The following is a 27638-nucleotide window of genomic DNA, read 5'->3' on the forward strand; positions in this document are numbered from 1 at the left end:
CAAATAAGATATAGTCCAAAACTTCTAGAGGGCACCAGGTTGCCTACCCGTAAAGGACGCTTAGGCAGTGTGCCTATGTGCTTACATGATGGGAGCTGTAGTTCCAATCATCTGGAAGGCACTGGGCTGTCTACCCCTGGCATATTGCAGGTAGCGTATAGCCATCGTGAGTAGTTGGACAATGGTAGTCTCCTCCGTGAAGGTTTAATCCCCTTTTAAGCCTGCCCAAGTTGGTGGCCAGGACTCCCATCTTGTGGTAGCCATTCATTGCCATAGTTTAACTATGTGCAGGTTCAGCAAGGTGGCTGCATCGTGTGCCCCTTAGACCATGTGCTGAGAGGCTGTCAATCACTGGACCAGTGGAGGCTGGTGGCTCTGATTTCGGTGGGGCTATAAATCCATCCTGGGTTTCAGTCAGAACCAGCCAGACTTCTAAAGGCGCTATCCAAGGTGCTGGACCCCATAGGTTCAGAGCACCTTGGATGGCTCCTTTAGACGTCTGGCTGCTTCTGACTGAAACCCAGGATGGATTCATAGCCCCACTAAAATCGGAGCCACCAGCGTCCACTGGACCGGACCTTGGCTGAACGGGAGCTGCGGTCTGCCTAAGCAGCCACCCAGCCTTGTCAGCCTGCGCAGGGGCTGAGGAGGCTCCGCCCCCGTCCAGCCACAGCAGAGACTCGGGAAAACGCTCAAGTTGGGCAGGAGGCTGAGGGGAGCGGAAAGTCATTCGCCGTTGGCTGTACGAGAGCGTCAATCACAAATTCGCGCACAGGTTTCCTATTGGAAGAGAGTGGAGAGCCAATTGAGGGCTGGCTCCGCCCATTCGAGCGGATGACGACGCCTCCAGAAACGGGAGGGGGCGGTGCTTCGGCTGCCGGCGAGGGAAGCTGTTGTTCCTTCCGGCTGCGCGCGGAGGGTTGTCGCTTTCGCCTCTGTGAGTAACGGGGCCCTGGGCGGAGCTAATCGGGGGGGGCGGCGGCGGCGGCGGCGGCGGCGGCGTTCCGCGTGCGCGGTGTGTAGTGTGCGTCAGTCAGTCAGTCAGCTAAACTGAGGGGAAGGGGGTGGTTGCTTGGTTGCTGTGGGACACCGCGAAAGTGGAAGGTGTGTAAAAGTCCGCCACGGGAGAGCCCATGGCCACAAGTTCCTGCGTCAAAGGTCCGTTGTTTCTTGAGCGTCGCTATGGACCGGCTATGGAGGGCTCGCTCGCTCTTGTCACCCGGGAGACTTGCTTTCCGACAGCCACTTCTTGGAGTCGTGTACTAGTTCTCTGAGCCAGCCCTCGTGGCTTCCCGTATGTACAAAACAATGGGGAAATGTTCAACGACTTATAATCGAGGAACTGGTGCAGTGGCTAAAATGTTGGACTGGGAGTCGGGAGATCCGGGTTTTAATCCCCACTTGGCCGTGGAAACCCACTGGGTGATTATGGGCCAGTCGCAGACTCTCAGCCCAACCCACCTCACAGGGTTGTTGTTGTGAGCATAAAGTGGAGAGGAGGAGGATTTTATGTACGCCGCCTAGGGTTCCTTGGAGGAAAAAAGGCGGGATAGAAATGTAATAAATTAATAAATAAACTCAAAAGGTCACATAGTCCTGTTTTGCATGGTTTCACGGGAATGAACAAAATACATACTGAATGCCCCACATTTTAAAAAAGCCTTAGTCCACCCATCCCTGCAGCTGTCAAGAGGCAGTATTTTAAGTGCCATCCTAAACCTACTTTTATGCTACAATCCAACTGAATTCAGTGGGGCTTACTTCCTAGTAAGTTACTTTAGGACTGCAGTTTTAGCTCATTTGCAAAATGTGTGGGCTCGGAATTTAGTCCCATTAATTCCAGTGGGGTTTATTTCGAGTTATTGTGGTTTTGCGGGTTACTTTAATGCTAGTTACTTTACTGTGTAATTGTAAATATGTTTACTTGGTAGCAAATCCTGCTGTGTTAAGTGAGATTTAGATGTACTTTCTTACCCAAGAGCTCCACTTAATTAAATGCGGCTTACTTCTGAATGGGTGCTATGGGATTGTACTGTCAGTTTATGCTGTTTGTAGCTCAATACTGTATCCATGTTTATTCAGAAGTGATTGCCAAGTGACATTTATTCTCGATTGAATGTGCGTAGGCTTTGGTTTTAGGCTGCATCCTATACACATGAGTGATATTAAACCTTGATTTTCTGTAATCTTACTATTGAGTAAAGTTGCACAGGATCAAGCTTAAAACAAGACTATGGCCTAATGTCTCTTAAATCACTGGCCCTGTTCAGACAACACACTAAAGTGATGGTTAAGCATTTTGAACTAAACATTACGGCTTAGCCATGAATCATGACTTAGTGTGTTGTGTGACCCATTCCTAACTATGGTGGTTACATAACCACACTTTAAATACGCTCACTAACCACTTAATAAAAAAGGTTTAGGGACCTAATAATGGCTTAGGTTGTCTGAACAGGCCCAGGGCAATAACATGGCAATTATGGTGTGGTACTAGATGTACCTTCAAAGTATTCCCTGCCCTCCTCTTTAATGGAAAAGTAGAATGTCAAACTGTTTTAGGAACAGTGTGTACTTTCTGTGTGTTCTCTATTTTTGTGTATAGATTAACCATGTACAATGATCTCACTTCTGCGAAAAAGTGTTGGCAAAGAAAAGGGGGAAAAACCCAATTGGGTAGGAATGTATTATAGATCCATTTGTCAGTACCAAAAAGATGGAGAATTCAGGTAAACAAAATAGAGCGAAAGTGTCAAAAATTACATACCTAGATCCCTTTTCCCAGGTTGTGGCTGTTTTAAACTACTTATACGGTAATTGGGAAATCTATCCCTATTTTCAGTGTTGTGCCAAATCCACCCTACTGACCATGTGAAGATTCCACCTCTGACTGTCCCTTTTATTTCAGGTTGAAAGAATGCTGTGGGGGCGTTCCACCAACCCAGGCTCTTAATTTTCCCTATGTAAGTAAATTCTTTCCTCATTCATTCTGAGAGGGAGATTTTTCTTGTTTGAGTAGATCATTTGAATAGAATTAGTTTTGAAAGTTAGATGTTAATGTATTTTGAGGTAAATCCGAATTCTGCTTAACGGTGTGATTACAGTATAGAGGACGTGGAAAAATAGAATGAATTTTACTTTGGATCAAGTAGTGGACCTGGACGATGAGTTTTTGTTATTTTCTAGTTTATGTGTTAAATGCAATTTACCCACTTCGGCTGAATGACAGTACTTGCAATAGCAACACTTGCTGGAATCTAGGTTTGGTCTGGCTACTTTTACAGTTTTGTTTTGTTGTTGTTTATTCGTTCAGTCGTTTCCGACTCTTTGTGACTTCATGGACCAGCCCACGCCAGAGCTTTCTGTCGGCTGTCGCCACCCCCAGCTTCCCCAAGGTCAAGTCTGTCACCTCCAGAATATCATCCATCCATCTTGCCCTTGGTCGGCCCCTCTTCCTTTTGCCTTCCACTTTCCCTGGCATCAGCCTCTTCTCCAGGGTATCCTGTCTTCTCATTATGTGGCCAAAGTACTTCAGTTTTGCCTTTAATGCCATTCCCTCAAGTGAGCAGTCTGGCTTTATTTCCTGGAGTATGGACTGGTTTGATCTTCTTGCAGTCCACGGCACTCTCAGAATTTTCCTCCAACACCACAGTTCAAAAGCATCTATCTTCCTTCGCTTAGCCTTCCTTATGGTCCAGCTCTTTTATGGTCCAGTTTTAGAACCCCCATTATTGTTGGAAACACTCAACCCACAATCCATGTATATAAATACTTGGTATCAGTAAATACGTGTGATAGTCAGGGTCTAAGACAGGAATGGAATAGAGAATTGAGAACATCCTAGTTTGCTAAATCTGAAGTTTCTATGGATTTTAGGCTACACCTCATTCAGCAAAAAAATCTTGTTTTGGGTTTATTGGACTCCACAATGCTTTTTTTAACAAGGCCTTGTCTAATTGTTGGAGATGTAATGCACCTAATATTTCTTTTATTCAAAGGTTTTGGCAATGCCTAATAGTTGCCTCCTTTTGGGAGGATACAGATAAATTTTGTATTTGCACAGTCTTTAATATTGAATGATGTGCATGTCTTCCTAAACTATTTACCGGTTTCTTGGAGGTTAACGTAAGATCAGCGCAAATGGATTTTCCAAGCTCTTATGGATAGCCAAAAGACTTACATTATTATGTTGGAAGGATCAGTGTTCACCCCCCATAATGCAATGGACTGAGGATCTAACAACGCTATCAGCATTTGAACGAGTGGTATATACGCGCCACTCACAAGTGGATAAATATATGGATAGTTGGTCTGCTTTTCTTGAAACCGATGCATAATTTCCCTCCACTTTCTTTTAAAGAATGTTGGACTTGATGGCTTATATTTTTCTATTTATATGCATGTAATTTTTGTTCTTTTTTCATTTTCTTTTTTTACAAATTGTTTTCTGTTAGTTTTGTTAAATTCACAATAAAAGGAAAAAAGATTAATAAAACCCCCCAATGTGATTAATAATGCAGTTCTACCAAATTCCAGATGATGGCCAATATGGGCCTTCTAAATGTAAATAAAATCCAGTAGGGGCATGATGGAGGAGATAGTCCAATACCTTCTAAAAGTATTCCTGCTTACATTTAGCGCTCCTGATGATTGTGAAGAAAAAAACTAGAATAATGTAAGGCTTTTTGTAGAGGAAAGTAGAAAGGATGACTACTACTAATAAATTCTAAGCTTTTCCTCATATTCCATGTGCTTCGGTTTTGGTTGTTGTTGATAGGAGTATGACATACTACTTTGCTTTTTGTTTTAGACGTTTTGCTATGAGTAATCCAAAGATAAAGAAGAACAATGTCCTAGAGGTTACGTTTGTGGCAGATGAAGATGTTCTGAAGCACATTTCTGAGAGTGCAGGTATGGATAGCTTGCATGTAGAAACTGCCTTATTTTAATATTAAAATGTGGTACTAGGTTTCAGTACTTGGGATTTCCCTAAAAATGTAATGAGTGACCTTCAGTTGCCTTAAATGCCTTTAAAGGCTGTAATCCTAGGCACACTTACCTTGGGGGTAAAGCCCATTGAGTTGAATGAGTCTTACTTCTGAATAGACATGGAAAGAATTGCGCTGTGAGTTACTTAATTTTAAGAACAACCATGACCGCTTTTTTTCTTTCAGAATATATGTCACATTACGTACCCCAAGATTTGAGTTGGTTTGGAAATAGACCAAGACTCTCAGTATTTCATTTGTTTCTTGAAGGAGTTGACTAGACTTTCCCCCATTGATGGTGATATCCTATGAGGTCAGGATAGCCTTTTTGTAGTATTTAGAAATCTTAGGATTGCAAGTTAATAATAATGAAAACTACATTAGTGGGGAAGCCTTTCTTTAAGGGCCATTTTCTCTTAGTTCTGCTACCTTGTCTTCAGGTACCTATAACAACCAAATCCTCCCCATAGTACCAACCTTCAGAACTTTTGGTTGTCTGTTCTTAATTTAAAAAATCCTTATGGATTTAAGTAGCTCCCTTAGTATTTTGGTAACTATTTCAGTGTTCTGTTAATTTAGGGTGACCATATGGAAAGGAAGACAGGACTCCAGTATCTTTAACAGTTGTATTGAAAGGAGAATTTCAGCAGGTGTCATTTGCATGCATGCAGCACTTGGTGAAATTTCCCCTTCATCACAACAGATAAAGCTGCAGGAGCTATGCTGGAGAGACCAGATACAAAAGAGGGCAGTGCTCCTGCAGCTTTAACTGTTGTGATGAAGAGGGAACTTCACCAGGTGCTGCATGCTTGCAAATAACACCTGCTGAAATTCCCCTTTCAATACAACTGTTAAAGATACAGGAGCCCTGTCCTCCTTTCCATATGGTCACCCTACAACGTGAACTGAACTGAATAAAGACTAAATAGAAAAGAATGTATCAGTATAGTGGAGTTTACTCCTGAGTAAATAATTATGCTGTTAAATATATATCCAGAGCGGGATGGGGAACATGATTTTCATCGAACCAGGAGAATGGTTTATGGTTTTTGTTTTGTTTTACTTTAAACTTTATTGTTGCACTTCCAGGTCCTAAGGTTCGGAAGAACAAAGCTTCACATACGCTTGATGTAAAAAGATGGGTGAAAAACACAGAAAACAGCTCAGATGATGAGGTCCAGGATAATTTTGAAGAGCAAGATTATGTGTCTGTCCTTGGCATAGATGCTCAAGGTATTTATGTTAGAAATATCTCATTTTGGGAAAGCCATCACTGCTGCAGCCATAATCATGTGGAAATTTGCTAAGAAATTACTGTTTAATATTGATATCAAGACATTATTGTAAGGGTTGTTCCACTCATTTTCATGTTTAAGTTTAAGCATTGTTTGCACATTTAATAAATAAAATATTTTAATAAGTTATTTGCTTCTCAGCAGATAATTGTTATGTCCTGCCTCCAAACTTGCCTCTTTTGGGGATGTGTGTGTGTGTGTTTTAGAGTCTTTGAGAAATGGATCCAGTGCCGGTGGAGGTGATGTCTTCTCGTTCCAAACGCCAAAACGTTCTAACAAGATGGCAGAGATGGGTATGTGTTCTGTTCTGTTTTAGTCTTTGTACTCTTCACATCATTTATATCCACATGACTTCCTATTCTATTAAAAACTTAATATGAAAGTAAGTCTTTTTGATACTGTACATCCAAAGTCTGTTGGTGCTGTTGAGTATCAAAATCCTGGGATATGAGCATGATTTAAGCCACAGTCCTGAGAACCACATGACTAATCTTGTGGGGCTACTAGTGAGGCTTTTGACTTCTACTTCAGAACAGCAGCATTTCCCTTCTCATGGCAAGCTGCTTCTAAAACTTAGGAGAGTTTCAAAAAGAATTGTGTTTCAGCATGGTAGACGTTGAAGTTCAAATTTTTAAAAGACAGAAGCCGAACTTGATGTATATAAGCCTTTAGTATCTCTAAATACATCTGTACTTTGCTTTTTTAAAACATGCTTGTGGCCACCTCCTTCTGGTTATCTTGGTCTTTTCCGGATATTTATATTTTACTGCTTGCATTGTCTTTGATACTGTATCCTGGTTTCACCTCTTGCACTGTAATTGCTTGTAGATACTGAATGTTGAAGTTGTTTTAACCTTGTATGTTACAATGTTTGACCTATTCTGTATATCGTATTAGTGTCTTGTGAACGTGCTTCTTTAATCCGGTATATCTCTCTGTTCAAAAGCCTGTGAGCTGGCTCACAAACCAGGAAGGAATGTAAAACATGACAGCCTGAAGAATCTTGAAAAGGAAGCAAGCACTCCTACAAGCAGCAAGAGTAAGTTTTACTGAAATAACTTAAAAGTTATCGAAAAGGTGCATTGTTACTTGACTCAAGGAAATGTGAAATTTGTTTCTTTTCTTTTTTTTTTTAAAATCAAATTCTAATGAAATTATGCATAGTACATCCCTTCTGGGGTTGTATTTAGGATTTCTATTGATAGAGTCATTCTGAAATAGGGAAGGAGAATTAGCTAATGAAATGTTAGGAGGGGAGTAGAAGCAAAGGGAGAAGGATACAGGGTTTGGGGAAGAAACACAAATGTGCTGAGTGAAGAAGTCCTATTTCTTGATCAATGGGTGCCTGAGACAGAATTCGTCTGGCTTGTAAATGTTTCGCAGCATTTGCCTGCACTTTTTTTTTAGTCATAGCTATGTGATTGGGCATCTAGCTGTTTGAAATGAAAGTCAGGGTCTTGGAACTCCATATTTGAGTTATACGTGGTATTTATAGCATGATGATTGCTATGCAGATTCCTAAGACTTCAGTCCCATTCCAACAACGTGCTTTTCCAGTTGCAGAATGATATTCTACTACAGTTCCCATCACTCAATTATTGAATGAATGTTGAGTGAATGGCTCAGAAAAAGGGATTGCATGCCAATGATTCCAGGAAAAACACTGTCTGGCTGTTCCTGTAGGTGTGTAATTTCTTGTCTGAGCTAGCTGTATATAGACATAAATCTATACAGACATTATGTCTCTGTATAAATATACACAGGTATTCAGCTTGAGGGGATAATATATTATTTGAAGGGATCAGATAAGACTCAAGAAGTATTTGTGGGCTAGCACATGCTTGTTCAGAAGAGACTCTAAAAGTAGACCTGTCATGGCAGAAAACTCCCAGTGCTAGATACAGAATTATAGTTCTAATATAATTCTGTTAATAGTACCATATAACTTGGTCCCAGGTTATTATATGTAAAGAGACAATGATGAATTTGTTAGCCACATAGAAAAATGAGCAGATTGTCTCAAGTTCAAACTATCTGCAATTTGCTCTGAGATGTGCAGTAAGATGTCTGATGCTAGTTGAGGAAGTAGAATTTATTTACTTATCTACTGCATTTCTATACCGCCCAATAGCTGAAGCTCTCTGGGCGGTTCTGAGAAATTAAAACCATAAAATGCAACTAAAGTGTAAAATTTCAACCACAATATAAAAGTACAACCAGAATAAAACTGAGCAGCAATGGAGACATATAAAATACATATTTAAAATAGCAAGTTAAAAGACTAGGATGGAAAGATGTTAAAATACTGGGAAAATAAAAAGGTCTTCACCTGGCGTCGGAAAGAGTATAACGTAGGTGCCAGGCAACCCTCCCTTGGGAGCTCATTCCACAGTCGGGGTGCCACAGCAGAAAAGGCCCTTGTCCTGGTAGCCACCCGTCTCACTTCCTTTGGCAGGGACTCGTGGAGAAGGACTCCAGAAGATGATTTTAGGGCCCAGGCAGGTACATAGGGGAGCAAATGTTTGTGGGTACTGGTAATTTGTGATACAGCCTTTGTTTAATTTTCAGAATACTCTGCTTCAAGCAAAGGCCAGGAAGAGGTGAGTGGCAATTTTGGGTTTTTAAAAACAACAACCATTGCGCTTCAGAAAGAGAGAAGGAAGATTTTTCCCTTTCTATTTAGAATCATGTCTACTGAGGTGATATAGTGCCATAGAGGGCTATTAGAGGTTGCTTTGCACATTTTGCATTGGCTCTGTTATCTAGTAAAATGCTTAGTAAAATGCCAAATATGTTGAATCGTTTGCTTCCAGTTGCTATTGATCCTAGAGTGGTATTCGGTAAACACTACTGCTTTAGTTTTGATCCTTTTTTTTTAGTAACTCATAATATCAATAATATATTTAATCTAGAGTAAAGGATTATAATCCAGGGATTGGCGTCAACTAGCAAAAGAACAGATGTATCTTTGTGATAAGATACGCATCATATATTGCAGCAGAATAGGCTTGTCTTCTATACTGTTACTTTGATTTAGCGATGATCTTGCAGGGTAGTTGAAGTCAGAGGATTTAAGTGAAATGTTACCTCAGAACTGACCACCAGCTTGGATTTGCCATGACCCAGCAATTCTATATGAGCTGCCCAAGTCTTAAAATCATTGTCTGCACTTGCTCCATTTTTAACAGATTTCCAGTAGGCAGTTACCAAAGACATGGCCTAATCTAGAACAGCCAATCTAGACAGTGCCAAAAATACTCTAGGCCAAGTAATATGAGATTCCGCAACTAGATTCTGCAAATTAATTCTGTTTTTGAATTTAAACGATTATCTGATTAGAAAGCAGAATGTTGAAACAGACGAGATTTCGATTGAAAATAAGATATAATATGCTTGCTGTTGTTAACAGAGCCAAAAGAATGAGTGTGTGTCAACGACACCTTATAGACTCAGAAAAAGAATTACAGGTAAGGGGAAACATTTGCAGTCAACTCCTGTTAACGTAGTGGTGACATTTTATAACAGGTGAATTCGTTCTTATATCCTGTCTCTTCAATTCCAGTATTAAAAGTGTTTCCATAAGGGATCTTTTCACATTCCCTTCTTGGAGCTTTAATGCTAAATCCAAAGTATGTAAAAGCAATATCTCATGCAGGCACCATCTTGTGTTCGAGATTTTGCAGTTCTTCGCTCAAATGAACTGTTACCCAAGCTGGCTTCATTGTGTAGGTTACCAGTGAGGACCATGGGTGCAATGGTGCTTGCAATTGTGTTGAATTAGTACATTGAAACTTAAGGAAATTCTATATTGACTTCCCCTCCAATGGGTTGATAGAGATGTGAAGGCCCAGAAAAATCCTGGAAAAATTCAGGAAAAAACCTGAAACACACACACTGGGGGGTGGGGGGGAGGGGGGAAGCGTTTTTACATCTCTAGGTGTCTGTCCAGGAAGCTGTTGCCCAGGGAGTAGGGGGGTGGATCTGTTCCTTTAGATCAGCCTTCCTCAACCTGGGGTGCTCCAGATGTGTTGGACTACAACTCCCAGAATGCCCCAGTCAGCTCTGGCTGGGGCATTCTGGGAGATGCAGTCCAACACATCTGGAGCGCCCCAGGTTGAGGAAGGCTGCTTTAGATCATAGTCTGACTTTAAAGACCAAGTGCAGCTAGTAATACAACTTTCTCAAATGGGTTAGATTAATTGAAGTAGACTAATTCTACAGTGTTTGCCTGTTGAGTATTTTAACTTTAGACTGAAACTGGGTCAGTTGTGGCTGGGTTTGACTACATTATAGCAGATTTCTTGTATCTATTTAGTCATTTGCCACGTCGCCATGTGCAACAAGTGTACTGCAGTTGATAGCAGTGTCTCTTTTTTTTCCTGCTGGATCAATCCAGCTGGATCAGACCAAAGGCCTTTCTAGTCCACCGTCCTGTTTCCCACAGTGGCCAACCAGACGCAACTTGTATTCTTGACTGCCTCTTAACAAACTTTTCCTTTTCAGCATCAACCATGTGCTCTGATAGTGAAAGTGATTATTCTGCTTCATGCTCTGAAGAAGAAGAAGAAGAAGAAGAGGAGGACAGTTGCAGAGAAACTGCTGATGGAGCTCTCCATCCAGAAATGCCGGCTACAACCCAAACAACAAATGCTTCGGTTAACAAAGAAACACCAGCTAAGAAACTGAAGAAAGGCACTCCTGTAAGCATGATTACAGTCTTTTTCCATAGCAAACTAAATAAGGAATAATGTCTTTTAAAGGCAGATATATGTTTTACTAGCTTGGACCAAGCTGAATAATAATAATAATAATAATAATAATGATGTATTTCTTACCCGCCTCTCCATTTTGATCGAGGCAGGGAACAACAGTAAATATAAAATACATAAAACTGAATTAAAACATAATATACATTGTGAAAACATCCTAAAATCATTTAAAAAACATTCTAAAATTACACTGGATAGGCCTGCCGGAAGAGATCAATCTTAATAGCTTTCTTAAATGCTGATAGACTGTTAAGTTAACTCTGCAAATAATTTCACTATATCCCTTTTGAAAAGCATACACTGGAAATACCTGTTCTGCAGTGTCTCTTTCGGCCTGTCAAGTCATGGGGTATTAGCCAAGATTTACACACAAAATATTCAAATGAAATCCTAGATATCTTTACTCATAAGTAAGTCCTACGTAGGGTTGGCGCAAGCATTCAGCTGGGTCTGTGAGGGCAGTGGAGCCCTTTGTGTTCGACCCTCACGGACCCAGCCAAACGCACCCAGCGTAGGGGAGGACCCACATCCAAGCCCTCATGAATGTCTGCAAGCGCTCAGGTACAGAAGCACCCTGGGAAAGCGTGCTTTCCAGAGCCTCTGGAAAGTGGGCAATTCCCCTGGGCAGGCTAATGATGGCCATCTTTAGCGTGCCCGGGGAATTGCTCACTTTCTTTGGCTCTGGAATGCACGCTTTCCCCCCACTGCTCCAATTGGGGCCTCAAAGGCCCCGATTAGAGCAGTGGGGACAGGAAGTCATGCTTTCCAGTACCTCTGGAAAGTGTGCAATTCCCCCAGCCATGCTAATAGTGGCTGCCATTAGTGTGGCCGGGGAAAATGCGCACTCTCCAGAAACGTGCAGCCCCCTCTCCGAGCCAATGGCGGCCTTAAAGACCCTCAACGCAAGGACACCCTTGCATTTAATAATTCCATTGGTGCAGGAGGGAGGAAAAAGCACAATTTACGGAGCGTGTCCACGAGCAGGGGTGCGAGCACTCCTGGGGCAGGCCCCGGCTGAGCTCACTCAACACTAGCCCCGCTATGTCTAATGAGGAATTATTTCTTGGTAGACGACCTCTACACGTTTACCTGGGAGTAGCTTCCATTGGATAAGGCTTTGTTCTGGTTTACTCTATCTGTCTACGATGAGATTTGTCATATTTTTTGTAAGGCATTTTTTGACTAAGGCATAAAAATGATAGTAGGACAGGGGTTGCTGAGTTTTGTCTTAGCTTTCTCAAATGTATTTAAACAACAACACTCTTGGCCCCTTCCAAAAAGGAATTGAGACCAAAAATGTTGCATTCTTCATTCTGACGAAATTCAGGTAAAAATTAAATAAATTGGAGAATATATCAAGCGGTCGATTTTTTTCTAAAAACGTTTAGTACATATGCAAAGATAACAGGAAGACAAGTAGGCTTTCTCATATCATAGTGCATTAGATATGAAGGCATTATTCATGCTAAAGAATCAAAACTTTAATTTGACTTCTGAGCACTTAGAAGGTGATTTCTTTTCCCCTTCCATCTTTTTCATCCTATTAGACTTTGTTCTGCTTTTGCAGAATCAGTTCTGCACTTCTTTAGTCATCAGCCTAGATTCACAACCCATTATTTTGGCAACAAGAGAGACGGTCTTTTCGGTGGTGGCTCCCTTAGTTATAGGATGGTCTCTCTGACGAGGTTATCTTTCCAGTACCAGGTTAAAACTGCCCTCTTCTCTCAGGCATTTGGCAGCGTACAAACAGTTTTAAATTAGGCATTGGATTATCTTTGCCTGATGGGTTAACAAATTGTTTTTAGATTACGTTGTCTATGTGTGTCATCTTTTTAATATGTTTTTATGTAAAAGCCTTTCTTTTTGTACTTTGTATAATGTGTTTTAATGGTTTTTATTTTTTTATGAATTGCCCAGTGACCTTCAGCTATGGGGGGTGGCATAGATACGTAATAAATGAAATGAAATTATTTTGTTCCCCAGTTAAATGTATACAGAATGATGCTTGTTTGTGTGTGTCTTTTCTCAGAGCAATTTGGTGGAAGAATATTTTGAAGCACACAGCAGTTCCAAAGTTTTAACCTCTGACCGAACACTTCAGAAGCTGCAGAAAAAAAAATTGGATCAGGTGCAGTATGTGCCAGGAAGGGGCTGTTTGTACTAGAATTTTCTCTTGAGGTCATTGTCAAGGAATCTGCTAGCAATTGTCACTAGGCTTCTTCTTGGTAGGGCCAGGTGGTTGTGGGTGAGGGAGGACGCATGAAAGAAGACACAGACACCAGAGCATTGGGTATAACTAGGGCCTCTTTTATTGAATAATTCTGTTAATCCAAACCTCCCCGGATCTGAGTGTGACAGTGCGGGAATCTCACATCTACTCAGGCCTACTGCCTGCCAAAGGGCGAGCCACTCTCCAGGCAAGAAGCCGTTTCACCAGCTCCCTGCCTGTACGACACTCTGAGAGTGTGGAGAGACCATCCCACTGCACCCCCCGCCCACTGCCATAAGGGACAGTGGGTAGATGCAGTCAGTATGGTCTCCAACTGCACACCATAGCCTGACTCGCAAGCCGCACAACCCCGAGGAGCAGGTCCTCTGGCTATGCAGCTCACCGCCAAGGGTGCCAGTGGGCTCACCGTCCCTGTCTTAGGTTTAGATTCCCGCACCTTCCTGCTCACAAATTAACCTACTTATATCCCAGATCGCCCTAACGCTCCTAGTATGAAGTAGGCGAAAACCACATTGTGGGAAAAATTCCTACTTAACCCTCCTTCCAAAAGGAGCAGCTGGCTAATCCCAAACTAGGAACGGGCGGGAGGGAGGGAGCCGAAAAACCAAAAGAGGCCGAGCCTCGGGCGGTGCGGCTTTTATAGCCGCAGCACCGCCCTAAGCACACGAGGCTCGCACCCGGAGCCACGTGAGTTCTTGCTCCTTTCCAGCCCCTCCCAACCCACAACCGTTGCTTTCCCGCCCAAACTTTCAGGTTGGGCGGGAAGCATATTTTTGTAGTTATAACTCCTTTTGCCTTACTAGTGTTGTTACAGCTTGAGTTTTAAAATGCTGCCAATAGAGAGGAAAAAATTGGAAGAAAAAGGCTAACATCAGGTGTATGTAATGTGTATTGTCAGTTTTAGAACAGTTCAGCAGGCTTCTGCTCCATTTCTCCTTTTTTTTTTTATTAAATTTTTATTTTCTACAATACTTAAACATACACCATTACAATTAAAGAAAACAACATACTACATAAATGTTGATTAACATTAATATCGTATCTATATAACATAATCAAACTTAACATATACGTGCACCCCCCCACCTCGGGATCTCATTCCTGATTCCAAAATCTCATACTTTCTTCGGCTGGCGGTTTCCCACTTCCCTTAGAAAACACAAATATTAGGAACTGTTTCCAGATTCCTTCAAAATAATTTGTTTTAGCTATACCTCTTCTCAATTTAATATTACAAGTCAATTTATCATTAATAGCTATATCCCAAACTTCTTTGTACCATTCTTCAATACAATAATCTCCTTGAATCTTCCAGTTCCTAGCTACAATCAATCTTGCTGCAGTCAGCAAATTCGTTATCAATTCCTTAATTTCTTTTTTACATTTTAAATCTTCAAATAGTGACAGTAATGCAACTTTTGGTGTTCGTTCTATCTTCATTCCCACAATTTCTTCAATCTCCAAAAACACCATCTTCCACAATTTTTGTACATATTTGCATTCCTACCACATATGTAAATACGTTCCTTTTCCCCCACATCCTCTCCAACAATTTGCTGAGTGCTGATTTTTTATCTTATTTAATCTAACCGGGGTTAGGTACCACCTCCATATAATTTTAAAGTAATTCTCTTTTATTCTCACTGACATATTTCTCAACGCTCTTAGAAACTGCTCCATTTCTAAGCACAATTGAAAGTGCTGGTTTTAATTCTTAGACCCCTAAATGGCTTTGGGGATCTAGATATTTTAGGATTATTTTCCTGTACATGAACCTTTTTGATAATAGGGACGTGTAATTTTGGGAATTGAAAACACTAGCATTGGGGTGAGTGGGATGAGGGGAATAGACACTTTGGGCAAATTGAAATATATGCTATACCTCCTTACCACACCTAAATGAACTTTATTACTTTTAACAACATAAAATGCATAATTTGTAATTTAGGGTAGCAATCCTATAGGATTGTTTGGTTACTGGGCTTTGAGTTCGAGACAAAGCCGCTCCCCTCCTCTTCATAGCTGGCGTGATTTTGGCTACATCTCCATGCTCAGAAATGGAGCATAGAGACGAAGAAATGGGTGGGGAGGAGACTGGGGCTGCAGCTATATGACTTTCCCTATGGCCACCCCAGCCTCCTTCCCTCCCCCTCCGCAGTGCCACTGCTAGACAGGCAAAACCGCCCATCTAGCAAAAATGCATGGCAGTTGGGGAACAGAGCCAAAGATGGCCTCTGTGTACCATCTCCCCTGCACTGAACACATGTCAACCTCTGGGTTTAGAGGCTGCTGACTATCCTCATAGGATGCCCTTAGTTAACTGTAACATTGTTCTATTTGGCATATTTATTACCTTTACAGAGCAATCCTTTGCACGATTACTCAAAAGATCTATTCTTACTTTAGTGGAGCTTATTCCCAGGTAAGCGCACAAAGGATTTTAGCCTCAAAAGTATAAATATGTTTGTATAAATGTAGCAGTGTGTCTGTCTACAGTCATTTGAGGAGAGAGGGGAAAAGGTTGACTATGACAGAGATGCAGGATACTTGCTTTCAGTATCTCTAAAGATATCCGTGGAGGATGGCCAGGATCAGATCCTTCTAATTGCCCCATAAATGTCCATATTCATACAAAAAGAAACGCCTTGGGTGCGAGAACATGCTGCAGAAAAAAAAGCGGTATTGCAGGAATCGAATCATAGACTTTAAAATAGTAGATTATTTCATTATGCAACACCCTCTGGATCGTCTAAATCAGTGGTTCTCAACCTTCCTAATGCCGCGACCCTTTAATACAGTTCCTCATGTTGTGGTGACCCCCAACCATAAAATTATTTTCGTTCTTCTCTACACGATCCATCGTCATGGGATGGTTTGCTAATGAAAATAATACATAACAATAGCTTTAATAATACAAAAGATGATACATGACATAGTTCAGTCAATACAGTTTCCTAAGACCATCGGAAATATGTGTTTTCCGATGGTCTTAGGCGACCCCTGTGAAAGGGTCATTCGACCCCCAAAGGGGTCCCGACCCACAGGTTGAGAACCGCTGGTCTAAATCAACAGTAGCCATAGTGTTAGCCAAGAAATTAGGTGTCAGTTGTCATAGCATGTTTCAAGACCCTGGTGGGTCATAGCTGTATTAGAAAAGTTAATCCAACAAACGTCTTCTTAAAAGACAAACAAAATCAGATACCTTCTTTTCAGCGTGGCAAAAGTTTATTTTACAAGTAAGTAGACACTGGAAGAACACCACCATCACTCTCTGTCCATTTGTGGAAAAATACAAGAAACAGCATTTTTTTAAAAAAAGTTACATGGAGGGGGAGTTGGTGGAAATTTCCTCCCTTCCGTTTGTGGAGGCCTCCCCTGGATCAAAATCCTTCCTCAAACAGAAGGGCAGCATTGGACGCAACCTATTGTAATTAAGAGTTTTCTGAGTATATAATTAATTAGATGTATATTGAATAATTTCCCTCAGTCCTTCATCCTGCCTAATGACTCATTCTTTCCCTTCTTGATCCAGGAGTCCCTGCAAAATCTCTTGAACAAAGTACCAGTTGCATTTGAAGCTGAACGTGAAGAGTTAACTAAGCAACACGAATCTCTCTTTTACAAATGGATGTTGCATTTGCAGTAAGTATCCCATAGGTTTCTGTAAGAATCTGCAATATACAGTGTTCTACCAGAACAAATTGGAATTGCAATTAAGTAATTGTTTCATGGATAGGCTGGAAATAGTTCTCATCGGAAAAACATGCATTTTCTTCATATGATACAGTTAACATATTTTCTGGAATTGAGGTCTTCATAAACAAGAACCTCATGCAGAGGGTGATGTAAATGCCTCCTATCCTATTTTTTAAACAGAAAGGAAGTTGTCATGTACTAAACATTTCTAAAGGTTCTGTATAACAGAATAATATATGGGATGAAACAGATCGCACAAGTCCATTGATGTCACTCCCCTTTAAAAGAATGTCGGGATTCAGCCTTTTACACCACCTAGGTCATAGAACGCCATTCTTCTAAAGACTGTGACCTAGGTGGTGTAAAAGGCTGAATCCCGACATTCTTTTAAAGGGGAGTGACGTCTTATATCTTATATCACACATGTGTGAGAATTGTAAAGTTAGCCCCAGTAAACCTGCAGGGACTAAACAGCAGCCCGTTGAAACACGTTTGGCCTCTTTCTTTGAAGTTTTAGACACACTGTGATCTGTGCAATATGCTATTGTACTTTTAATGTGATATTATTGTTAATCTTTATTTTAATTTTTTGTGCATTAAATATTATGGTTTCATTGTATATATACCCTTAACTTTTGGTTGAGCACTGTGTTTTTGTTTGTTAAGGACTACACCTTTTTTTTTGTTATCTGTGATTCTGCAGACCTTAAGTGTGCAAATGTTGGATAAAGCATCACTGTGTAGTGACAAAAGATAGTGGCCTGGCGTGGATTGTTTAGAAAAGTCCTGAATAGCATATGATCTGGGGCAGGGGGTGGAAGCATCCCCTCTCTGCTTTTTTGTGGCCTGCCAAGGGATGGGTTTATCAGCCATTAAGTATGGTTCATCCAGTAGCTAAGAGAAGTAGCCTTGGTGACTGCTCAGAAGCCTTACATGCTATATTTAGCATTGCTAAACACACACACACACACACTCCTTTGAGCCCAAATAAAAATGGCACTGGAGGCAGAACACTTTTAGCAGTATATCAGCCTCCCAGTTTAAAAAAATCTTAAGCTATCAAATAAAAATTGGAACACAAGGAGCCTGGTAGGTCCCAATGGAGGTATCTGTGAGCCTGTTGGTGTCCACGGACTCCATGTTGATCAATGAATCATCTTTTAAGTTATTGAACAATGAGTCATCTTGTTTTAAGAAAGCTGGGCTGTAATATGTAACAACCTATTGCTGTAGTTTAAGTGGATTTTGCAGTTACTAATTTCCAGATAGTGGGCAAGGAACCACCAATAGAGAAGGTTCATGCAACTTGACTGAGAGTCTTAAGGAAGTGCTGCCAGAGTGACAAGGAGATGCATCCCTCTCCCATTCAGTGATTGTTAATTCTTACTTATTACCCCTGATTGGCAGGTAGGTGTATGTTAATCTATTCATTTTACTGCCTCCAACTTCAGTAGAATAACAATTTCTCCCTATTTTGGAATGGCTTAATAGTGGCCAATGTTACCTATTACAGTTTAGGTATATGCTTGCAGTGGCTTGAGTTGTAAATTCTCCGTTGGAAAGCAGGATTGATAATGCATGAATGAATGGATGAAAGGGCCAAAGAACACATTTGGTAGCAAACACAGAATTCCCAATCTTGGGTGTGCTACTGATGTGCAAATTGCTGGTGCTGTGTTGGTGTTGCACAGGGGAGCAACAGCAGGAAGGGTAGGGTTGCCTAAGCTCCCCCCCCCAAAAAAATTTTCCTTTGCAATTGCTCCGCTTTTCCGTACTTAACAAGCAAACATGTTTGAACTCCAGCTTGATGAAAAGTCGTTGTGGGAAGGGGTTGCAAAGGACAAGTAGCAGGGGAAGGGATAAGTACCCTCACCTTGCAGCCACCATTTTTCCCCTACAAATGTCTCTGCTCCCTCTCCCTCTCCTGCTTTGCATGTGGGTAGCAATCATGAATACCATGTTGCCACTGAGCATGTAATTCTGGATTTACAGGACTGGAAAGTGACCAGAGTTTCTCCAAAGGTACTAAATTTAAAATATCATCATCATTATCATCGTTACTGTTTAGGAATAAAGACATAAATAAAAAGTTATGTTGACAAAAAACAAATGTAAATATAAAAAAACCTTTCAGTACGCTGACTTATAATCTTCATGGACATGTTCTTTCTTTTTTTCAGCCTGGGGTTCAACATTGTGCTATATGGTCTAGGTTCAAAAAGAGATCTGTTGGAGAATTTTCGCATTTCTCTTCTTCAGGATTCTGCTCACATCGTTGTGAATGGGTTCTTCCCCAGCATCACTGTGAAATCAGTAAGCTAAAAGAGAAATATGAGCATGCATTCATTTGAAGAAGGGATGGGGAATCTCAAACCCATGTGCCTAATCTGGCCTCTGGAGCCTCCTTGTATTCCTGGAGGAGGGGGGAGGAATTTGGCCCCCACATGAAAATTGTTTCCCATCTCCAGATTCATTGAATAGATTTTCCAATTTGACTACAACTGTGGCTGGTAATTTAGAAGTTCAATTTATAGGAAAGGGAAAGCTTCTATAAGCAAATTGCATTAGTTTGGAACTGGGAGAAACTACATGGGTTTATACTGTAATTGAATGCTTATGAAAGCAGCTGTATGTGTGTGTTTTTCCCCCCAGTGCCTATTGCTTTCAGTGAAGGAATTTTGTAATGTGTTTGAGTAGATTTCATAGTCAGAGGTTTATTTTTAGGCTAGGCTAGCTCTCTTTTAAGAACCATGCTTTTAAAAAAAAAAAGTATTAAAGGAAGATGGTGACCTGTCAATTTTCTGTGTCAGATTCTGAATTCCTTAACAGAGGAGGTGTTGGATCATGTGGGTACTTTTCGCAGCCCCCAGGATCAGTTGGACTTTATTATGAAACGATTTAAAGAAGGTAAAGTAGATGGGCAGATACCTTGTAAGTGTGGACTCCATGTTAAAATAGCGTGGATGAGTTTAGCGGCAGGCTGATTTTCATTCATTCATTCGTTCTTTCATTCATTTATTAATTTAAAAATGTATATCTTGCCTATTCCCTGAGAGGCAATTCAAGGTAGATAACAGACTATCAGCAATATTTAAGACAATTTTCAAAACCAAAAATAATAAACAATAAAATGAACAGTTTGTAAAGACAGTAGTTAACGCTAAGGGCTAAAACCACTCTTGAAACACATTTTTAATCAAATGCCTTTTTGGAGATGGTGTGGCTGTCTGTTTGGGGCTTGAGTCCTGGTGAGAAATTGCTGGCTCAGACCCTCCCCCCCAGATTCCAGTCCACGGATCCCGGGGCTTGATTGACTTGTCGCGTGACAAGTTGGGCAAGCTTGCGGTTTTCTGCCGCCCGGCAACCCCTCGGTAGGAGTCCCACACCTGTTGCCAAGCCCTTTCAAGGAGAAAACAAGGGCTTGGCAACTGGTGTGGGAACAGGAACTGTTCCCACATCTGGCAAGCCCTTGTGCTCTCCTTCTTTGCAGTGTGCAGCTTGCGGCCGAGAGGGAAGCTGTGAGTGGCATGCAGGGCGGACAAAGATGAGTTCGCCCATACCTGTTTCCTACAGTGCCACATTTTTACATACCACTTAAACAAGCACAGTATCTGTGCCTGAGAAATCTCTGTTGGCAGAGCATCCCACAACATGGGCACAACAGCAGAGAAGGCTCTAGAGCTGGGATGGGGAATATGTGGCCCTCTGGATGTTGTTGGATTGCAAGTCCCATCAACCTCACCAATTGCTATGCGGATTAGGGCTGATGGAGGTTGCAGTTCACCAACATTTGGAGGGCCATCGGTTCCTCACCCTTGCTCTGGAGCTTGTGACTACCCGCTTTGCTTCATGATGATGGGAGATCTTGAAGTAGTGACTCAGATAATGATCAGAGTATCCATGGAGGAATATATGGAAGAAGGCAATCTTTGAGTTACTCAAGCCAATTGGGGCTTTAAAGATTAACACCAGCACCTTGATTTGAGCCAGGAAACAAACTCAACTAAAACAAGTTGCACACCTACTTCCGAATTGGTAATCTACCAACCAATGGTACGTTTGTCTTGTCAGGATTAATTTTCAGTTTAATGTATATTCCCAATATATTCAATGCAATGTTGCTAATGATGTTTTGTGTGTGTGTGTGTGGGTAATTCAGCCTAAATGCACTAGAAAATTATAGATCATGGGATTGCTTCAGTAGGCTTTGAGGCATTGTCAGAGGTCTACAGATTGTGGATGGGCTTTGTAGCCAGGCCTTATTCTTCACTTGCCAGCTGTGAAGTCCAAAACCACCATGATCTTGCAACAATATTATATGCATATCTCATTACAAATATTGTATGATGGAGATATATAAATCAGGCTGTAATCCTATAGCAGTTTATGTAGGAATAAGTCTCATTGAAATCAATGTCACTTACTTTTGAGTAAAGATGCGTAGGATTGCATTCTTGGGCTTTATATAGGTCATTTATCATGTGAAGTTTCTTCTTTACTTTAACCTGTGATTTATTCCACAGTGTTTGACAGGTTTCCCCCCTTTCAAATGTTTTGAACTATTCTTTCCCCCTTGCACACAACTAAATGTTTTATATATATTCAAATATTAAACAGTATTTATGTTATTGTTTTCAAAATGTGGATTATGGCCAGTGAGGTGCCTATTTTGATCTTATGTTTACGAAATTTTACACAAAAATGTAGAAAGAATTAGTGGTTTTTCAAGCCAATGCCTTAGGAAGGTGGCACCTTGGATGATAACCAATGATGTCTGTTTCTGTCAGTGGAATGTGAAGGGAGTGATTCATCCTGCACACCTTCAAGATCTGATCCAGAGGGTTGGTGGCCGGCCAGAGCAGATCTAGAGGTTATGGGGAGCTGCAATGGTGAGGAGAGAAGAAGAAAGTCCACTCTTACAGAAGTCCACTCATGCAAAGTTGGATTTTGCCTTTTCAGAGACTAAACTTCTTTGTGGCATGACTGCAGTCTGAAGCGTACTTACCTCAGAATGAACTTCATTTCTTCTTACTTTTGAGTACATAGGTTCAACTTGTATAATACATTGAGTTTTATAAAGAACCTTCATCCAACTGAAAGGCAACAGTCAGCTTTTAAATTAGGAATGCAAACACTCTTAAAAAGAACTGTTACCATTTCAACTGCAAGCTGAAGTAGGAGCCCAAACAAAGAAAAGGATAGAGAATCACACTTCTGCTTGATTTGTTTTCTCACTCCCTCTTTTATTTCTAGAGGGGAAGCTGTGTTAAACTGTTGCAGTGAAAACAACAAAGGCTAAGGTACGCTGCCTTGGGCTCTTGGAGGAAAGGCAGGATATAAATGTAACAAATAAAATAAATAATTCAATCTGAATGCCTTTTCATCTTTATTTGAAAGTTCAGAATATATGATTGTTCAGTTGTTGTTGTTGTTGTTGTTATTGTTATTATTATTATCATTATTATTATTATATTTTTATCCCGCCTTTTGCCCAATACAGGGCCTCAAGGCGGTCTTACAAAGTTTAAAACATACATTATAAAAACCTAGGAAAAGAAATGTAAAACAAAACAAAAACAAAACCTTTAAAATACACGGCAAAATTACAAGTCCTTAACATAGATGGAGGACCAAATTACTCTCCAAAGGCCTGCTGAAACAAACAAGTTTTTGCCTGCTTCCAAAAGCCCATCAAGGAGGGAGCCAGTCTAGCTTCCCCAGGAAGAGAGTTCCAAAGCACTGGAGCAGCCACCGAGAAGGCCCTCTCCCATGTTCTCACCAAGCGTGCCTGTGAAGATGGTGGGACTGAAAGAAGGGCTTCTCCAGAAGATCTCAAAGCACGGGCAGGCTCATAAGGGAGAATACGTTCTTTCAGTTTTCCCAGGCACTTACAATAAAGATTGATTGGTCTGAATGCTTCCATCATTGGAGATGATGAGCAGCCACAAAGAGTTTGTCAGCATTGGATTGTTCATAAGACTACAACTGGGAGCCTTCCTTGACACTGTATTTTTGACCTTTGTTAATACTTCATTTCCTTTGCCAGATCCTTCCTTGGAACTCTATCTGCTCATCCATAACCTAGACAGCCAGATGCTGAGAGGAGACAAAAGCCAACAAATCCTGGGACAATTGTCATCCCTCCCCAACATCTACCTCATAGCCTCTATTGATCATATTAATGCACCACTCAGTGAGTTTTTAAGCATTTCAGATATGTGTGTGTGTGTGTGTGTGTGCGTAAAATTCATCTTAAAGTCCAGGCAGTAGTAACATCTGCCCTTGTACAAGTGTAATGCAGATGTTACTATTGATAGGCCTTTAAGATGAATGGGTGCAGATGTCATTCTTAACCATTGTTACATATTACGTCTGAAACTGAGCTTGCCCGCAAATCGTGGTTTGTTTTGGTCTGACAAAGCAGGCTGACAAACCAGTTTGACAATGGTTTGCAAAACACAGTTTGTGCTAACTATGGTTCCTGTTATATCTGAATTCTCAAACAATTTACAAACCTTAGTAAAAACCAATGCCACACCATTGAGATGGAAATAGCTCCACCTTAAGAGGCTGTTCCACTTTAGAAACAGGAATGAACTTTTACAAAGTTGAGTACTGAGCAGATGGGAACCAAAAGCAGGCAAATAGCTCTTAAACAGCCTTCCCCCAAACTATTGGCCATGCTGGCCGAAGATGGTGGAAGTTGTAGTCCAGTCCATCTGGTGGGTATCAGGTTGGGGAAGGTTGCTCTAAGCCACAGTTTGCCTGTTGTATGCCCGGAAGCTCAAATTAATTTCCCTTTTCAGATGACATGCTAAGCCACGGTGGTTAATCATTTTGAACTAAACATTATGGCTTAGTGTGTCATGTGAACCATTCCTAAACATGGTGGTTACATAACCACGGTTTAAACACACTCACCATTTGCTGCAAAAGTGTTAGCAGTCTCACCATGGCTTAGTGTGTCATCTGAGTAGGCCCATGGTGTGAGTTCTAAACTATTGTTAGCACAAACTGGGATTTCACGTTACATCTGAACTCTGGCCCATAGTATTAATTTTATTACAATACACTCTAAAACAGATCATAGTTGGACTCCTTGACCCTTCAGTAAAAGCCACAGAGAATTCAAATAAATGTAGTAGATGCTGTACAAAGCCAGGATGTTACTGTAGCCTGGTGATATTGGGTGTAGGCCCTATAGCCCTACTTTCACCTTTCTTGCATGCAAGTTCAACATGACCTCCTCTCATTAGAATTGAATTTTATATTTTTTAATAATTAATTGTATTTGTCATCTTCTCTTGTAGTGTGGGATCAGGCGAAACAAAGCATGTATAATTGGCTATGGTATGAAACAACCACTTACAGTCCTTACATAGAAGAAACATCCTATGAGAACTCCCTCTTGATACAGCAGTCTGGGTCTTTGGCTCTGAGCTCCCTCACACATGTTCTCCGTAGTCTCACTCCTAATGCAAGGTAAGACATTCTTGTCAAGAGCATGGAATATATTGGAAACCGATGAGCCCTTTTCTACATTACAAACAGAAATAAGACACCTGAATGCTGCATTTCCTTGGTGCCTCAGAATTAATGTATTTTAATTCTGTCACAACACAAAATTCAAATTATATTTGTCCCAACATATCTGATGTAGACCACACATCTTTCCCTGTAATATCATAGATCATATCTTAATCATGTTCTTTACAAATTATCTTTTCCTCCCCTTTGTTCGCTTACAGAGGAATTGTTTAAACATACACGGTGCTCACAGAGTGCACACACAAAATAATTGGATGAATTCGCAAGTCCAAATTGGCATGACTGAATTTTTAAAACATCCCTCAGGAGAGAATTCAAATTTTGGAAACTACCACTTGGTTAAAAATCTGGATTTTCAACAAAGATTTAAAGAGGGCAGAGCAGGGACATTTATGCAGCAGGGAGTTTATTCTGATGCTGAGTAGAATTGCAAAAGAAACTGCAAGACCCAAGAACTGCGAAATAATTTGAAAAGTGCCCATGTATGGATATAACCCTTTTTATTTTCCTCCCATTTTGGTTGATAAAAATAAGTTCATTTCTGGTCTTGTTTAAATACATTTATTGGGTTCTTTTTCTCCTCAGGGGAATTTTCAGGCTTCTGGTGGAGTATCAGTTAGAAAATAAGGATAACCCCTCATACCCAGGTAACTAATGTACCAGTTGTCATGAATTTTCATTTCTTCTTCCTGGAGGCCAAAGAACCAATGAGCTAGTGATGCTCAGACAAGAATTTTGTCAAGGGCATGGATTCTGAACATGGTGCCTATTCGTATGGAATTTCTCTTTTACGGCAGGCAATTTAGTAGCCTTGGTATAGAACAATCTCTGATATCCCTCCATTCACTCCCAATTTAGCGGTAAGCCATAATTTGCCATTACAATCAAAACACAATAAGAACTGGATTTGTAATTCTGGTTTGTGAGAAAACTATTGTTTGGACAAGCCTTGGTTTGTATGGTTAGCTACTGAACCAGAAGTGAGAAGAGAAATCGGACTCACTGAGTGCATATAAATCCCTGTGGTCTGTTGTAACTTTCAAGATGAATTTGAACATGGTGCCTTGATTTGCATTCTGATGCTTTTTTCTCTCTCTAGTCCTAGATTACATTTGATGAAAAAAGTCTTAAGATGTTTTGATAATCTTCCCTAGGCACTGTAGTGAGAAGGCAACTCTGCTCTTCAGTTGAGCAAGTCTTTATTTTTTTTAATGCTAGGTGTTTTTCGGCTTCTCTTCCCCTATAGGGCTTTCCTTCCAAGATTTCTACCAACAGTGTCGGGAGGCCTTTCTGGTCAATAGCAACCTAACTCTTCGAGCTCAGCTCACAGAATTCAGGGATCACAAGCTCATTCGGACCAAGAGGGTGAGCGAAGTGCTGTTGTGTGTTTGACGTGTTAACATGGCTGACTAACCATGTTTCTGCTGTGAAAGAAACTGGGACGAATGACTCTGGCTCCATGGCAAATGTCAGTAGATCTACCAATAGATTTGTGTGTGTTTTAAAATCAAGATAGAAATACAATTTGTGTAATACGTATTCCATTCAGATAAGCCAAATGTTGCTGATTCTCTGTGCAACTTGCATCCAAAGCTAGGAGGGTAAGCTGTTTTCTACAAATTTCTGATAGGATATTTGTTCATGTGCTTCTAATTTGAGGAAACAAATTGTTATCAGTATATTGAAACTCTCCTTCCTGCATAAAAATATTTCCCATACTTATGCCCCAGATGAACTAATCTCCATGATGTTCTTGTTTTCAGGGTTCTGATGGAGTCGAATATTTATTAATTCCTGTGGATAATGGGACCTTGACTGACTTTTTACAAGAAAATAATGACATTTGAGGGCTTTCAAGCATCTAATGGCAACTGTTCTCAGGAGCTGCTGGAATACTTCCTTCAGTGTAGCCAATTTTCAGGTCTCAGGAGTCTTATCTACCTGTAATGATGGAATAAAGTGTTGTGTAAGCAAAGCCAACTTTTAGATCCGTCTAGATCTGCTCAGGTTTCCATTTGTATGATGCCTTCCTCCTGTCTATTTCTTTACAAAGAAAACGTCACCCATTGATAGTAATGTGCCTTCTGCTCGAAAAGAACTAATTTGAGAACTTTGTTGAAAAAGAAATAAGTTGTTCTTGTAGAAAACTTAGCTCTTTTCCACAATGGATGAATGTTATTGGTCTTTAAAGGTGGGTGCTGTGAGATTGAGTGATTGGGGCAGAGAACTTCTTGAACTAGAGTAAAGCAAGTTATAAATATCAGAGATCCAAGATTGTGGCTAGTTTATTAAAATGTCAGTTTTAATTGGGCACAAGGGAGGCTTTCTCCCTAGAATACAAGCCATCGTAAAGTTTAAATCTAAACTGGCAACAGTTTCAATAAAAGTGGTTAATTTTTAACACCAACTTTCTTAATGACATTAGAAATTATGATACATGTTTTTAAACACTGAATAAAAATCGTATGTAGTTGTAAAATAGTTGTTTTTGTTTGGTTTTATTATGTCATATCAATAACCAACACTGTTTACTAGTCCTAGGGAAGACCTATTCTTGAAACTTTGAAAGAAATGAACAACCAAGCATGAATGCATTAAGCAAAGCAATATAGAAACAGAAAAGTTTCCTGTAGCAGATAGTTTTATTATATACCTATTGCAGGAGGCAGGGCTGTGACTGAGAAAGTGTGGTTACATGCATCCTGCAATGCAGCCCAGTATTGTTAGTCCTAGCTGGCGGAAGTTGTGTGTGTTAAAGTAGTGTATGACAATTCTGCAGTGTCATCCAGTTTTTTGGTGTTTTAGGGAAATGCAGAAGAGTTGTGAACTAATTGTAGCAGCAGTGCAATTTCTTAATGGTTAGAGCCAGCTGTTGTGATATTCACCCAAATTACAACCACTGCTACGCAGCTTTGCCCTCCCCACTGGAAAAAATCCAAAAATCATCTTATTATATTTCCCTTTCTTGATACTGCTGGGGGAGTCTGCTCATGTCTGCTTCCGGTTGTTCACCATTTGAAGTGTGGCTGGGGATCATACTTAAGTAACATAAACTGGAAAATCAGTAGAATCATAGAATAGTAGAGTTGGAAGGGGCCTACAAGGCCATCGA

General features: G+C 40.7%; 1 protein-coding gene across 2 annotated transcripts; it reads left to right on the forward strand.

Moving 5' to 3' along the window:
• Window positions 1-922: 922 nt before the first annotated feature.
• On the forward strand, window positions 923-27005 carry ORC2 (origin recognition complex subunit 2). Of its 2 annotated transcripts, none has more exons than XM_063116177.1 (18): window positions 923-937; window positions 2909-2963; window positions 4811-4911; window positions 6078-6221; window positions 6490-6576; window positions 7230-7322; window positions 8852-8883; window positions 9693-9750; window positions 10787-10983; window positions 13082-13180; window positions 16815-16924; window positions 19159-19291; window positions 19789-19885; window positions 23025-23171; window positions 24289-24460; window positions 25112-25173; window positions 25773-25891; window positions 26290-27005. In XM_063116177.1, the coding sequence occupies exons 3-18, from the start codon at window positions 4821-4823 to the stop codon at window positions 26371-26373; spliced, it is 1725 nt and encodes a 574-aa protein (XP_062972247.1). In that variant the 5' UTR covers window positions 923-937; window positions 2909-2963; window positions 4811-4820; the 3' UTR covers window positions 26374-27005. The 2 variants fall into 2 exon arrangements, with proteins under 2 accessions (XP_062972247.1, XP_062972246.1); XM_063116176.1 differs by lacking the exon at window positions 923-937 and adding an exon at window positions 1062-1294.
• Window positions 27006-27638: the final 633 nt, after the last annotated feature.

This window comes from Elgaria multicarinata, chromosome 2 (genome assembly GCF_023053635.1).
Source record: "Elgaria multicarinata webbii isolate HBS135686 ecotype San Diego chromosome 2, rElgMul1.1.pri, whole genome shotgun sequence".
Taxonomy (NCBI): domain Eukaryota; kingdom Metazoa; phylum Chordata; class Lepidosauria; order Squamata; family Anguidae; genus Elgaria; species Elgaria multicarinata.